Source organism: Vulpes lagopus, chromosome 11, assembly GCF_018345385.1.
Source record: "Vulpes lagopus strain Blue_001 chromosome 11, ASM1834538v1, whole genome shotgun sequence".
NCBI classification, from domain to species: Eukaryota; Metazoa; Chordata; class Mammalia; order Carnivora; family Canidae; genus Vulpes; species Vulpes lagopus.
Window position 1 is genome coordinate 71,772,891 of NC_054834.1, and position 15,727 is coordinate 71,788,617.

A 15,727-nucleotide genomic window follows, 5' to 3' on the forward strand; every position below is an offset into this window, starting at 1 on the left:
GGGGTTGCTGGTGCCCAAGGAGGAAGCATTTGTAGGTGGAGGAGGCCAGACACGTGGCCACAAAGGGATGGAAGAGGATGGACTCTGAGGCCAGAGTTGGCCCAGACAGGCCGGGGAGGGGACGGTGCTTCTCCAGAAGGATCTTTCTATGGGGGTTCTGCAAGTCGCTGGGTCTCAGATGAATGCCAGATGTTCCACTAAAAATAACCAAATATGTCATTTTTGAGCTAAATCTGATAGTATCTTCAGCTGGATTCCTGGGCGGGCAAGTTGCATCCAGTACCAAAGGTTTAAAAACACGTATGGGGGGCTGGAGGGAGGCAGGGACAGAGAACATTCCATACACAGAGGTTCCCACCCCGAGACCTGGGACAAGGCCACCATTGTGAGGTCCTCGGGGAAGCATCTCCACCCACCGTGGAGGACGGAGGGCAAGTGGTCGCGCTGGCGGCGGGGACGCAGGGAGCCCGGGCGTGCAGAAACAGCCAGAACACAGAAGAATAAACGGTTTGCTCTGTGTCTCCAAAGCATAACCCCAGGAACACCAGGGTCATTAGAAAGAGTTCCAGGTCAAATGAGCTGAGAAACACCACGTTGAACCCCGTCCACAGGTCTCCCCGGCGTGCAGAGGGGCCGTGGCTCCATGTGGCTGGCCACTGCGGGGGCCACGCAGGATCAGGCCGGGTGTCCGCAGGCGTGGGTGCAGCAGGTCGATCACTCCAGGGACACACAGGTTTTGGGGCTGGCGGGGAGCATACCTTCTCCCTCACATATGCCCCGGAACCTGCCCCCATACCTCTTAGACCCAGAGAGGGACACAACCTGGCGGGCTGCACTTCAGCCCAGTCCCCCAGACGGCACTGGCAGTGCTGCTGCCCACGGGCCACCTTGTAGCCCTGTGCCGCCCGCGGCCCTCCGCTCCGCATCCACTCACCTTTCTGTCATTGAAATCCACATTTTCACCTTCGTAGTCTCCCTGTTCAGGAGAAAGGAGAAAAGGAAAACCGTCACTGCCTGATGGAGCTGGCGAGGAGCTCAAATCCACAAGGCTTCCAAACGTAAGCACTAGCCGCACTCAAGCACATAGAACCCCGGGCAGCAGGTCGCAGGCCAGGCAGGGAAGGCTGGCGGGGAGGCTCTGCAGGTGTCACGGCCCACGCCCAGCCCCCACCCACCACCACCCCCATGGCTGGGCAGCCACCACGTCCGGGAAAGGACCCCTCTGGCTCTTCCAGAAACTGGCAGCACGAAAGACGGGGGTCCCAGGGGGCTGTTAGGATTGTTTCAATAGGGTGAATGTGCATCCCCCCGTCAGGGGGTCCTTGAGGCTCTCCCTGCCAGCCGGTGTGCCCTTTTACTTCCAAGGGCTCCAACAGGGCAGGAAGTTTGACAGTCACTGTGCCTAGAGAGCCCCACTTAGGGCAACACTGAGGTTCAGAGAAGCAAAGCGGCTTTTCTGGGACAGACAGCTAAACTGGTCAGACCTGGGACTTGGATCTAAGTCTTCGAATCCAGTGGAAGAGAAGGAGGGCCTAAAAGTCGGAAGTCCACCCAGTCCGGCCAACAGCTGGTACTGAGGGCCCAGTGGGAGCAGCCACAGAGAGGCCCCGTGTGGCCCCGGGGGTGCTGGCCTGGCCTGGCCAACGGCCTCGAGGATCACTGGGCACCAATAGCTCTGGGGGCCCCTAGAGTCCAGCAGGGGCATGTTCCAGCCCCTGGCTCCTTCTAGGACCCTCTGCCTCCTCCAGGCAGGAGCACTTGGCCACCAGGCCAGCCCCCCGTGCTCTCTGAACGCAGGTGCTCTGAGACCAGGGTCACTATGATTCCCCCACCCCCAGCACAACCTCTGAGGCCTTCCCGGCGAGTCTTCCCCCGGCCGGGGCAGCCACACCATTCCTGCAGTACCTGGTCTACCCGGGACCTCGAGGGTGGCAGACGCCAACCAGGAAGAAGGTTCCCAAGCCACCAAGCGGCCCGCCAAAATGTCAGTCCTTTCCCTGTGCTCGATGCACTAATTCCAGGAAACTCCTTAGGGGCAGACTCCTACTCCGCGCACGGCACCCAGCACCGTGCCTCACGGATGTTCTCGGAGGACGATTAGACACAGTAAGCATGGCCATGGAAGGGGGAGGGGATGCCATGGGCCACGCACTGAGGGCAGCAAGCCCCAACGTAGGACAGCTCAGCCATGAGATGGATGAGGACAGACTGAAAGCAAGAACCACACAGCAGGCAGCGAAGAGCTGCCCCCAGAACCTGGCTGTGCGACTGCACTCTGACCGCTTTGGGGCCACTTATCTTCCCGAAGGTTTGAACGTCAGCTTTGTACTGAACGGGGCAGGTACCCTTCGGCTGCAGAGGGGTAAAATTCTGCATTCTCTCTAGACGCCCAAAGGCCTGACTCTGGCTGGAAAGAATCTGGGAGTGATGCTGGCTGTGTGCTCCCCACCCTGGGCAAGCCTCTGGGGCAACTGCAGCCTCAGTTTCCCTGTCGGTTGGGTGGAACCAGACCCCACACAGAGGGCCTCTCCACTGCTGTGTAAGGTTCAAGGCTGATGGTACAGGAGGAGTTTCTGGGGTGTGGATCTCAGAGCTGCTTTTCCTGGGATAAACTGTTGGACACAGATAGGCCCAGTGGGTCAGGCTCCTGGAAGAATCGATTCCCCAGACAAATGTGGCAGCAGAGACCAGGATGAGGGTGCATGTGGCCCCCAGGGAAGGAAGAGGCAGTGGCACAGCCAGGGGATGGAGTAGCCTCGTGTCCACCAGGGCCGGCTCTCACCCCAGCTCCCCTACAGTGGCCGTGTGACCTGGAGGAGCCAGTTATTAGACCTCCCTGCGGCTCCGTCTACACCAGATCAGATGAGAAATAGCTCCTAGGAAACATAGCTTTTTGCCTGCAACAGGTGCTCAGAAATGTCAATTTCTCTCTTTTTCCCTTTCAAGCCTTAAAGGGCTGACTCCAAACAGGCAGGAGGCCAGAAGGGCCCTAATAGCTCAGCAGGGCTTAGCAGCTGAAAGGCCCAGTTTGGGATGGGGAGGCACCGTTTTCCTGGAGGCAGTGGAGCAGGTGAGCATCTGCTGCTGGGACCATGATGGGTGGTGACCAAGGCCCCTTTGGCTGGGACCTGTGGGGTCTGAGCCCTGCCCCTGAAATATGCAGCAGGTCACCGGCCAAGGCAACTTCCTCCACACCAACCCAAATCAGTGCTGCGTTCATTGAGCACCTACAAAGTGCCCAGTGCCAGGACTTTCATGAGACATGTGCCCAAGGAATGATGGCCAAACGGTGGTATTTTTGTGGGACAGGGAGCATCAGAAGCCAGGGGGTAGGGAGAGACCAGCTGTGCAGGTGCAGGGGCGGGGGAGAAAAGGACAGCTTTGTGTGGATGCTTTGCCCTCCCTGGGGAGCAGGGGAGGAGCTGTCGGCAGAGGAGGTGGGGAAGAGCATGCAGGCAGAAGGAACAGCATGCACGAAGGTACAAAGACAGGAAGCTCAGTCAGTCGACCCCATCTCCTGCCGTGAATGATGAGGGGCAGCAGGTCAGCTGAGCATCTGACCCTGAGTCAGGGGTCCGGGGGCGGGGGATGGCCCTTTGCTCTTCTGGCGATTGGGTTTGCCCAATCCAGCCTCTTACGGGAAGCCCTCTTGCTTCCATGTTCCCTCTGATGCCCGCTGGGAATGATCCCCCGCTCGCAGATGGGGACATGAGGCCCAGAGAGGACAGGGGCTGCCTCCACCCAGGGCCGTGGAGGAAGGGGGCCAGGACTAGACTGTGGGCTCCCTGACTCCCAGCCCCGCCCTCCACTGCTCTCTCCTGCTTCGTGGCTCCCAGTCCTTGTGGCAACACACATGTGGAAAGTTCTAGGGCCCTCTGTCCAGGGTTCCCACACTGCTCGGGCCCCACAGCGCATTCACGGTGCCCCGCTGAACCCTAGCCCCTGCTGCCATGGAGACGACAAGAGGAGAATCATCCCTCTCCACCCCAGCCCCCGAGCCAGCGCGCGGCAGTGGCCACAGGCTATATTTGTCGGGGGATACCAGAGGGATTTGTGGATCCAGCTCAGGAAGCTGGGCCACTTGCTCTGCAGAAATAGATACAGAGCCCCGGTCACTCTGCCAGAGCGGGGGCAGGGCGGCCGGGGAGACTGGGGCAGGGGAAACATTTCTTGGACCAGCTGGCCGCAGGGCTCATGCCACCAACGCCCCTGCCTCGGTGGGCTTGTTCTGCAAGAAACGATGCCCTGGGTGTAAGTGCTCGGTCCCCACTGGCGTAGCGGGCAAGGCCTGTGTGCGGCTGACATTTACGGGAGAGCCAAAGCAGGAAGCCCAGACCGCAGGATAATTAGAGCTCCCTGGGGGTGTGGCCCGCGGGGATTTGGGGCGTCCGATGACGCAGACGCAAACCCTTTGTCAAGGTTACTCACATCGTGCAGGGGGTAGGCGGCCGAGTAAACGCCGTTGGCCAGCAGGCTTGTGATACCTTAAAAATAAAGGCAGAGAGAGGATTACGGACCCAGGTAGGTCTCCCGCCGCTCTCTTTGCAAACAGAGCAGTCCCAGGACTGTCTCAGTCGCCGAGAATTTTCTCAAAGCCAGCTGGCTGCACAGAGCCAGGCCACTTTTCTGGTGTTTCCTCCCCGGGTTCAACTAGGAGACGGTAAAAACATGCTCTATCGGCAGAATTAGGAAGACACAGAGGAAACCCCAAGAGACAGTTATGCCTGGGAGGAAGAAGGTACCCCCGAACCTGCAATTCACCAACTACCCACACCTGCTCGAGGGCAAGCCTACAGATGAGAAAGGTGGATTTTAAGTGGTTAGAAAAGCTGAATCACGAGAAAAATACGGATGGGAAAATTGATGGTGTTGGAAAACACACATACAATTTGGAATTAGATTTGAGGTTGATTGGGAAAGCCGAAGGGGAGGCCTGCGGGCCCCACAGGGGGGCGGAGGCACTTACCGTATTTACTACATTTTCGCCTTTTACTTAAAAGGGCAGAGTCCTTCTTTCTTCCCTCTCCTTGCCCTGTTTGTACATCGGGCTATTAGTTACATGAAAACGACTGAAAGGACCAAAACTGCATTTGGGGGAGAAAGCGTTCGCTTGCGGCGGTCCGCACACCTGGGGGCGGTGGGGCAGTGGGGCGGGGGCCAGGCCTCGACAGCGGCTCCGGGCCCTGCGCTGGGCGCCTTACACAAGTCACCACACCTGCACCTCCGCAGCCCGCAGGTGTGCCTTCAGTGCCCGGCCCCCGGAGATGGTGCTGCGGAGGAAAGGCAGAGCCAGCCCCGCGTGGGGATGGGGGCTCCTGGGAAATCTGATCTTGCTCACACCCGGGGGCGGGTGGGCAGTGCTGCTCGAGAGTCTCCAGAAGTCCTTTGCTGGTCACAGAACCCTCGGCATGGCCAGGGGGGCTTTGTAGGTGATAAGTGGGTCGGCTTTTTCAGTGGCCTAGCCGGCTGGTCCTTTACTACTCCACTGGGAAACGGTGGGAAACTGTCTTCCTGAAATCCATTTAAAAATAGACCATCTCCTCTGTTAGTGATCTGGAATGATCAGGGAACCCCAGGGATGCTTAGAAATCCAACCCAGAGAGAAGTGGAAGCACACAGCGAAAACCCACATGCGTGAAAATTAATCTGTAATAAAAGTGGACATGGGTTTGATTCAGCTTCATTGGCTCTCTCAGGATGGCATGGCCACAGGGCCTTTGCACAGGTGGCTCCCTCTGTCTGGACCCCTCATTTTCTTCAGACCTCTGCTCACGTGTCATCTCATCAGAAAGGACTTTTCTGATCAATGTTTCTAAATCCTCCCAGCCCTCCCAGCCCCCACAAGATGACATTCTGGCTTTTCTGAGGATTATCTCTTTCCTCCTCCAGAATATATATCCCCCGACGGTGACAGACATCAGTACTTGCTCAAGTTGAACAACTGAGTTTGGAGGTCAGGAGGGCTTTCAGACAAGGCACCGAGTGAAATGGGGTGCAGATGAGGGCCCTTGGTCTATCCACTCTGTCAGCAGGTTTGCCAGGGACAGGCTGGTGGGGCTACTCACAGATGGCTGCCCCTGGGGCCGGCCCTGGGCTCTTGGCAGACCTCCTCGGCAGCCATGAAGGTTTGCCCTGGAAGGGACCCTACAGGGGCCTCGTAGGCACATTAAGGTCTGGGACACTGTGCTGGACGGGAGCCATACTTCCTCCCACCTCTGGTGACCTGGCCACTCTAGAGGCTCTCGCTCCGTCTGCGGGCAGGCCTACAGTAGACAGTTTTCCTGGGCTCCTCTCGACCCCTGGACAGGACCCCCATTCCATTGACCTAGGACATGGGCTCAGAGAAGGTGGCCCTGTGACTGGCCATCCTGGCCACAGCACATGCAGCCTGCCTGACCCCAGGGTCCCTCCTCTCCTCCTGTGTCCTAGGCCGGGCCTGAAGCTCACCCCTGCCCCCCGTGTCCCCATGTGGTTCTCTGCTTACTTCCCGGCATCTCCTCCTCTTCAGGGAGCCAAGTGTGCAAGGATTCTCTGTCCTGGATGCAGAGACCCTGTGCCTACCAGCACAGCCCTGTGCCCCTGGATGGCGTGTGTGACGTACAGCTCTCAGCGGGGTGGACAAGGGCTGAAGAAGAAGGAGGAATGCTGGCCAGAGGCATTCCTTTGCTCTGAAGTGTCTGGTTTTGTGACCTCAGCCTGCAGCTGTGGGTGAGGGACCCATGCTGGGGTGGGGGTGGGGGTTCGACTCTACACACTTGGGTCTGGACAATTCTGCATCTGTGGCTTGGGGTGAACTATAAGCTGTACGGTACGCAAGGTGCCCAGCTGGGATGGTTTCGTGGTAGGTTCTAGAATCGGGATGTATGTCGAGGACGTGCCTTTCAGCAAGGCCCAGGGTGGAGCCGTGTGGGTCCCAGGTGGGGTGCCTTCCTCTCCACGCTGGGTGCATGTCTGGCTGCTTCCAGCCATGGGGTGCTGCTTTGGGCCATCACCCCCCCTGGAACCCCAAATATATCCCCCCCTGGGCTGTGAAGGTCAACAGAGGGTGACGGCACCTTGGTCACCCCTACAGCTTCCAGCAGCCAGGATTTACCACCTCTGCAGGGAGAGGCTCTGTACACCGCCAAGAAGGCCACGGGCCGGAGGGAAGGGCACCCTGGTGCCTAGAGCGCCAGGCCATAAACCAGCCCTGTGCTCCTGGAACAGCTCTCCTGTCTGAAACGCTTACACCGGCTTAAATCAAAACCTTCTAAAACCCCCCCAAACAGCTCCCCGCCTCCCACGGAGATGATTGGAGGCAAGATTAGGGCTGGGAGGGGAGTGCTGAGCTCAGGCCCCAGCAATGTCCTCACCCATGCTGTATTTGGCCTTGGTACACGTTGTTCTTTTCAGGATCTCGTAGACCTGTTGCAGAGACAAGAAGGAGGGGCGGACAGTTACTTGACGCAGCACTGGCATGCAGAAGCTGTCACAGGACGGCCAAGAAGCGACGTGGTCGAGCGTTACCAGCGACAGCCACCCACTTTTCTCTAAGGACAGATGGCAAGCCTTCCTAAGGATGCGCATCACCAGCGCCAAGGGTGTGCTGTTCTGCATTTTTCACGTCCCTCCAGGAGGCACAGTGCACGTTGTGCTGTTCAGGGTTGAGTGCTGTCCCCTATGCCCTGTGGGACAGGCCACTCTCCCTTTCGGCTGGGAAGGGAGTTGGGGTTCAGAGCCATGGGGACCCCACCAATGGGATCCTTCCCGGGTGTAGCCCTGGATGTTCTGGGAGCCCGAGGTGGGGGCGGGTCTTGGGAGTTCATCCTACCCTGTGTCAGGAGATGACAGGCCCCCCGAAAGGTCACATACCATCCCAGCCCCGTGCCCCCTTTACTAACAAAACATCTCACTTGGTGGCCTCAGGGGCCCAGGCCTGGGTGTCTGCTTGCCTCTGGCCCTGGCTGCACCGCACGCAGGTGTGTGGTCTTGGGCAAACTACCTTACCACCCTGTGCCTTAGTGTCCCCACTTGCAAAATGGGGTGAACATAACTGGTCCTCTGCCACAGACGTGACAGTGAGAGCAGCCATCCTTCCTCCAAGCCCAGGGCTCCCCCACAGGCTGCCAGTGGCCCCCAGGCCCTGAACCTCCTCCTGCGCACCCCCGTCCATCCCGGCCCTCGCCCAGGAACCCGGCCTCCGGCTGTCCTCTCACTCACAAACCCTCCCCCGAGGCCTGGGGCCTTCACCTGTGCTCTCCCTTCTGCCAGAAGCACGTGGTCCCTGAGATCTAAGTGGTTGTGAGGGCCACGGCTCTGCCTTCTTGCTCCGCTCGTGTCCTGGAGTGCTCCCTTCCACCTGCCCTAAACGTGCCTCCTCCCTCCCACCCACAGTAGGTGCTCAATAACTGCCAATGATTGCACGAACGAACCACTCAGTCAGCTGGCCCTGTCCCCCTTACCGCCGAATTTAACTGCTGGCCCCATCCTGACCTTGCTGAACCATCTGTAAATACAGCCTCCCACTCAGCTGTGGTGACGGCCCCATTCATGGCCACCTGCAAGCCCACATCTGCCTGCACCTGCCATCCCGCAGCTGGCCACTGGATGATCTTTTTTAAATTTTTATTTATTATTATTTTTTTGTATTTTTTTATTGGAGTTAGATTTGCCAACATATAGTATAACACTCAGTGCTCATCCCGTCAAGTGCCCCCCTCAGTGCCTGTCATCCAAACACCCGGCCATGATCTATTTATTTATTTATTTATTTATTTATTTATTTATTTATTTATTTTTCCATGATCTTTTTAGAACAGATCTGACCACATCATAAACCTTGCCCTGCAACCTTCTATGGCTTCCTAGTCTCCACAGGCTGAAGATCTGAGTCCCAAGACCAGCACATCCAGCCCTTCCCGCTGATCCTGACTCCTACCCCCCTGCACACTTGGTGACCCTGATGCCAGGAGCAGGGGGAAGGAGGCAGGAAGGGCCGTCCATCTCCACACCTTCGCCTAGGATGATGTCTCCCCAACACCGGATACTATCAGATCTCAAAGACCATGGGGCCTGGCTAACCAAGGGCCAAGTTCTGAGCTGCCAGTGTCTCTGGAGCAGCGGCACTTTACAAACTGGCCTTCGAGGTCTCTGGGAGAGAGCGCCCCGCATCCCAGAGGTAAAGCAGATTGTTCAGTTAGTACCTATGGACAGAGCCCCTTTCTGTGCCTTGGGATCACAGACTGAACTCTATTCTTTTGGCAGATTCCCAACGAGATGGGGTCTAGAGCTTCCCATTCACATGTGCCCCCCAGCCCCAACAGCAAGAGCGAATTCGTGACTTTGCACTCTGCCCTGTGCTTCTAGGGAGCACGGTGGCAGCCCCGGACAACGTAAAAGGCTGGGGCACACATGCATGTTGAAACCGACACGTGACTCGGTTTCCTTAGCTGGCCATTCCTCCAATTTTCTATTTCCTAACGATGAAGAAAAAGTAAAACTGGCTGGTTCTCCCAAGTGGCTGATGTCCCAGGTGTTCCCCCTCACGGACACCTGTCAGCCCCGAGCTACACCAGCTGGCCAATGTTTGCACACACACAAGTTCCTTCTCATTTACTATAATGAGATGCAATTGCTAAGATCAGTCAGTAACACGGTTAATATAAATCATGTCCAGGTCACCCTGTGTGGACAGGCACCAGTGCCCGCTGAGCAGGAAGCCAGAGCCATTCTTGTTCTGGTGCAGGCTCGGTGTCTCCTGAGGTCACGAGGCTGGGAGCGGTCAGAGGGCATGCAGGTGGGACCCGGATCTGCCTTCCCACTGGCAGCGACCCAAGGCCCCTCACCAATGCGACCTGTACCACCGTCCCCGCACCTGGCCTCCTGCCAGCCTGGGGATGTGGCCGTGAGGGGCAGTTACCTGCTCAAAGTCAGGTGGCTTCCCCCTACCCCCACCCTGCATCTCTCCCCTCCAGGCTGGGCTTTCTAGGAGGGGAGGGAGGGAGGCAGAGCAGCAGTGGTGACCGCTTGGCTGCGAGGTTAATTTCTTGTGCAGATAAATGTTGGGTCCTGAGCCGTGCGTGGTCCAGCCTGGCTGGTGGACAAGTTGGCGGCTGAAGTAGACACACTGAACCAATACCTTGAATGGGGCAGGGTGGCCTGGGCAGGTTTCAGACTTGAATTTGCTCCTCTGGCACAGGCCTGGCAGCCTACCCCAACCACGCAGCTTTGCCTGCACCGCCCCATCTCTCCTGCCAGGCCTGCCCGCTTGGAAGTGCTGGGTCCGGGGCCCCGGTAACTCGGTGAAGGGCCAGGGTAAGGGGGCTGGGGTACAGGCGCTGAGGGGTCTGGAGTCCCTCTGCCCCCTTTCTGCTGCTCCACCTGGCTCTCCTCCTCCCACGTGGGGCGGAGGGGTGGGGGCTCCCCCTGGGCTCCCGCAGCCTCTCTGTTCTATTATTCTAATTATTGCTGTCACAGGCAATTAGAGCCCGCTTCCACCTGGAGGAGTTCTGCTGAAATGAAATTATCATCCGATTCTCCCCGGGGCCACCTTGCTGGGGAGCCAGCGATTCCCACGAGCAATACTCACTATCGTGCTCCGGGTTTTGCTGTCGAAAAAGGAATCCTTGTCAGACAGGTCAAATCTGTTGAAAAATTGGGAAGGAAAAGATACAGTTCATCGGAGTCGGCCCTCCTGGTCTCCAAGGCCCTGGGAAAGCATGCTGTGCCCATAAGCCATGACTGTGAAATTGGGCAAACTCCCTGTAAAGACCAGGTGTGCCCTGACCCTGGGCATCTGCAACGGTCCGTGTCATTCCCCTGGCTCCTCCGGGAGGCTTGGACACCCACGCCTCCCTCCCAAGCATGGCCTTTCCTCTGATTATGCCCTGGGTCTCTGCTTCAACGCTGCCGGGGGTGGGGACCGTGCCACCCCACCATCAGACACTGCCAATACTGAAGACAGTCTCCCTATACTTCACAACCGGTCCTGAGGTCTTGGCTCCCGCAGAGATTTCCTAAGGCTTCCTGAGGGCAGAGGGATCCCTCCGGGAGTGCTACCACTCCCCGAGGCACTCGGGGTGCAGCCGGGGAGGGGGCTCCAACCCATGGGCCTGGAGGCAAGCCAGGCCTGGCAAGGGGGTGCCCAGGGAGTCAGCCAGGGCAGAGCCAAGGCAGGCCGGGGTGCTGGGAGGTCCTAGAAGGAGGGCGCCCCCATCCTGGGGCTGGTGTAAGGAGCCGGGCTAGGGGCTGCTTTGTAAAAATGTCTTGTTTCTAATCCCCAGGAGGATCAAGAAATCGCAGTGGAGTGCAGTACATGGCCCCTGCCCTGTGACTAATATGTTTGCCAGAGCAGAAGCCCCAGTGCTGAGCTGAGAAACCGTTCTCCACGTCCCATGAGACCAGTGGCATCCTGGAGACCCCCCCTCTTCCCCTGCTTGTCATCAATGTCCCTCTGGGCCCCAGAGCCCAAGCCCTCTCTGTTCCCACCACTGCCCACACTCCAGATCTGTCCAGCGAGGCCACCACGGGCCCAGAGGGCTCTGCCCCACTGTCCCCTGGGAGCAGGGCAGGAGGGAAGGTTCCAGAACAGGTACAGAACTGCCAGGCAACCCTGCTGGCTGCGAGTCCCTGGGGCCTCAGGACTCCAGCTGGGGCTGCTCTTTAGTTCCTGCCTCGCAGAGCTGGGCAGGCTTCAGGTGGCAGGTTAACCAGACCCTCTCACTGGAACACAGCCCCAGAGGGGCGGCGCCGGGCGTGAGGGAGGAGATGCCCAGGTCACTGCTTGTGGGGCTATAAGCCAAGGCGTGTGCACACCCTCACCCAGGCCTGTGCAGTGTTCCTAAGTGTCCCTCAGCAGAACAGGACTCTTGGTCCCTTAATTCCCTAATTAACAGTCATTTTGGAAATCATTCTTGAACCTTTTCTGTGCTCAAGAACCAAAGCTCTTCTGAGAATGTGCTGCAGGGGCAGAAACTCCCCACTTCTCTGGCCTTAGGGGACTGCCCTACAGCTTGTATCTCTCGTGTCATGTACCAGGCTGTGGGGTCTGCCCATCAGGGCCTTGGGGAAGGGGCAAACGGGTGGGGTTAGGGGCGGGGTGTCCTCACTTACAAGTGCTGCTTCTCCCGGGAGAAGGGGTAGGAGAGTCTCTTTGTGGTCTGGGGTCTGTGCTCTGCCACCTTGGGCTGGATGGGGTCCGTGATTTTCTGGAGCACCGAGTTGATCTTTTTCAGGAGGCCACGGGTCTCGTTAATGTGGTAGAGCTGCAGACCAGATCGGGAGGGGGGAGCCCGCGTCATCTGCTGAGCTGTGACCCTTGGAATCTATTCTCAGAAGGTCCCAGGACTGTCCCACCCCACCGCGATGCATGTCCTGGGAACCGAGTTCTAGGATGGGGCCGAGTGCCTCCCCCCGCCCCCCCCCACAAGCCATGCTCCGTTTCCAGATAAACCCTGCAAACTCCAAGTTTGAAGAGAGACCCCACCAAAGTACAATTGCAACACATTCCAGAAAACCTGCCTCTGAACTTTGCTTTGTTTCAAGAGGTAACCCACAGGGTCTCAGCGGATTTCAGGAGCCAGGGGCCGATCTGCCCCCAGAATAGCTCCCCCTGCCCCCTGCTTTCCTTTCCGAGCATGAAATAAAATCCTGACGCCTCACGAAACTCCAGGAACATACTGTTAGATTGCTTCTCAGCCGGAAATGTGCAGAGATTAAAAAGCAAAAGCCCAGCAAGCTAGGAAATGTAATTAGACGGAGTCTGATGAATTAGCCAAGACACCACAAGTAGGAAAAGCAGGGGCGGGAAGTCTAAGTGGGTTTGTATTTGCAACAGGCTCCCAACTGCTCTCTCTGTGCCGTCTCTTGCTGGGTTTGGTCTGGGGTCTCCGAAGACGCTCCCAGGGCTGCACTGTATCCTCCGTAATCAAGACCCGGGAGCCCGCTGCCCTCCCCGGGGGTGGCACAGACACTCACTTGGCCTCTCACCACCGAGCCCCTCCTGGCAACCTTCTCCCACCCAGCACCTGCGCCAACACAGGCCTCGGAGTACGAACATCAGCACCCACCTTCTTCGTGGGCATCTTCAGTTTCAAGAACTCGGCCTCTCTGCATAGCACGTTCCAGGGCGCGTGGATCTTTACAAATCCGACCCCGTGAATTTTAGTCTAGAAAGGAGAGAAGTCTTCGATCAGCGTGGGAAGCTCCGGGTTGGAAACCATCGCACACCTGAGGTTTACGGGGCAGCGGCCCTGCGTGGCTGCTATCAGCAGCCCCTCACTCACTCCTCCAGGCACCACCCAGAGGCGCTGTTAGAACCTCCTCCCTGCACGGGGGTGCGGAGCTGGAAGGGCCTGGCCAGGGGGTCCCATAATCTAAGACGCCTGGGGAATTTTCAGGGACTGCGAGCAGCTCGGCCAAAAAAAGAGGACCTTTCACAGTAGAGAAAGGTCCCTTTGACTCGTGGCTGCAGGTGGGTGCCCCCCATCCCTTAGCAGAGAGGAAGAAGGGAAGCAACTCCCTCTGGACATTCCCTTTGTGGGGTCAGACCACACCTACACCTGTACCTGCACCCGGCTGATCCCCGGGGCCCCGACGTCGGCACTGTCTTCACACTCACATGAGTGGGCAGCCCCAGCGTAGGGGCTCAGGGGTAGGCCTGTTCAAGCCTGACAACCCCTGAACAGCTGAGAGCTTGGATGAGGTGCTTCCCCCTGGGCGAGTGTGTTGGATGACAGTGACGAACAGCTTGGGGCTGCTGGGCACTGGTTGGCTGCGAGCTGCGTGGCCACGGGCTTCATCAGTATGGATGCCACGGCCTTTCACAGCCAGTGGCTGTGCCCTGGCTTCACCAACGGGCTCCACTGGCCTTGGGGAGATTGAGTCACAGCCCAGGTTCTCCCCAGAATTAAAGCAGTACATGACACAGCATTCCCAGCCCTGGGTCTGTATCCACAAGAAGTCTGGACCCTGGAGAGACATGTGTGTCCACTGTTCATGCAATGCCACTCTCACCCACCAAGACAGCTACAGCCCGCGTCCATTGACGGAAGGACGGATAAAGACGTGGTGTGTGCACACGACGGAGGAGCACCCAGCCGCGCTAAAGGTCGAAATGCTGCCACCTGCCACAACATGGTGGACCTGGGGCTTCTGCCACACGAAATAAGCCAGACATAGAAAGACAAAGACCATGCGGCATCCCTTATAGGTGTAACCTTATACATCTGTTTAAAAAGACTGATGTCGCAGAAATAGATGTTTCTGATATATCAGCAACAAAAGAAAAGCTGACTCAGGCCTGGTGGCCGCATTCGTGACCTCATCCGGGTAACCGTTTCAGGACACATCAAGTCACACTTGCACAGGCGCCCTCGGTGTTCAATTACTCCTGCACAAAGTTGGGGCGGTGCGGGCCAGCAGCTTGCACTAGCAGGTGTGGGGCCCGCGTTCAAGCGCAACAATGCACAACGCCCCAATGACCCTCTACTCTTCTCTGCATACCCCCTGCCCCCAGCCAAATTTCATGTTTAGGAGATTCCCTGGATGGAGCGAAGAGCAGTACTGAAGTAATACGAGGCACATGCAACATCAGCATCCTGGCTCCGTGTCCTAGTTCAGCTGTAACAAGTGACCACACAGTACATGGCTTAAAATGATGCAGATTCACTGTCTCACGGTTTGGAGCTACAAGTCCTAAATCAAGGTGTCCTTAGGTCACACTCCCTCTGGAGGCTCGAGGGGGAGGGTCCTTCCGGGCTCATCCAGCTGCTGGAGGCTCCAGGGGGTCCCTGGGCTGTGGCCACGTACCTCACACACCTCTGCCACCACATGGCCTCTCCCCTGTGGGTCTCTGTTTCAAATCTCTGTCTCCTTTCTCTTCTAAGGCCGCCTATCACTGGATTGAAGGCTCACCTTAAATCCCAGGTGATCTCACCCAGATATCCTTGATGTGGGTCTTCCAAATAAGGTCATGTTTGCAGATGCCAGGTGGACACAGCTTTGCCACCATGCTCGCCATGAATCTGCAGCCCAGAGCCCCGCAGGGCTTTGCACAGTGAGCCTGTCTATATGGTGAGAGAGCTTCCAAGAAGCATGGGCCCAGGAGCTGGGGCCTGAGGACGCCTCAGAGGAACACACCAGGACCAGGGTACTCAGCACAGAGACCCGATGGGTGAGGGCTCAGAGGTGTGCCAGCGCGGGGCAGCCTGCAGGGAGCCTGGAGTCCTGGCATGGCCCAGGCTGGGCCCACAGCACATAGACCTGTGAACGGACATATGCCAGCAAGAGCTGGAGGACCCAGCCTGGGGGTTGTAGGGAGGGGAGCCCAGATCTCCTGCTGCCCTCCAGGGGCATGTCCAGGAGGCACCAAGATAAGGCCTTGAGATCGAGTGGCCTGAGTCAGCATTGCACCCCACCCCTGTGTATCTCTGGCAAGTGATTCAACCTCTCTGAGCCCATTTCCTCACTTGGAGTTCTCTGTGTTAAGACTTGCTTCATACTCAGGGGAGGCCTTGGTGCTCTTAGCATCCCTGCCCAGCCCCCCAGCTGGCAGGAGGCGTCAGGGCAACGAAGGGCTGTGTGGCTCCCGCTCCGGATCACCTCTCCTTGGCCACTGGGCAGTTGAGGCCATGCAGGCTTATGTGCATGAACACCCTCGGCCAACAAGTTTGAGGCCGCCTCCCCAGCTCGGGGAAGCCCTGGAAGGGACCACAATCTGAGAGGCAGCAGCGCCCCACCCAGGTGACTC

The 15,727-nt window shown here is 58.0% G+C and overlaps 1 protein-coding gene across 7 annotated transcripts in view; it reads right to left on the reverse strand.

Annotated features, from left to right (window-relative positions):
• ANO1 (anoctamin 1) overlaps positions 1-15,727 on the reverse strand; it is a 159,234-nt gene that overhangs the window by 49,843 nt on the left and 93,664 nt on the right. For 5 of the 7 annotated variants that reach the window (XM_041773537.1, XM_041773533.1, XM_041773536.1 and 2 more), the window contains exons 4-10: positions 13,047-13,145; positions 12,091-12,242; positions 10,568-10,622; positions 7,353-7,404; positions 4,967-5,032; positions 4,429-4,484; positions 935-976 (exon numbers count right to left, since the gene is read on the reverse strand). In XM_041773537.1, coding sequence (XP_041629471.1) covers positions 935-976; positions 4,429-4,484; positions 4,967-5,032; positions 7,353-7,404; positions 10,568-10,622; positions 12,091-12,242; positions 13,047-13,145 — 522 coding nt within the window. The remainder of the gene's footprint in view (positions 1-934; positions 977-4,428; positions 4,485-4,966; positions 5,033-7,352; positions 7,405-10,567; positions 10,623-12,090; positions 12,243-13,046; positions 13,146-15,727) is intronic. The other 2 variants (XM_041773538.1, XM_041773535.1) reach the window with 1 other exon arrangement.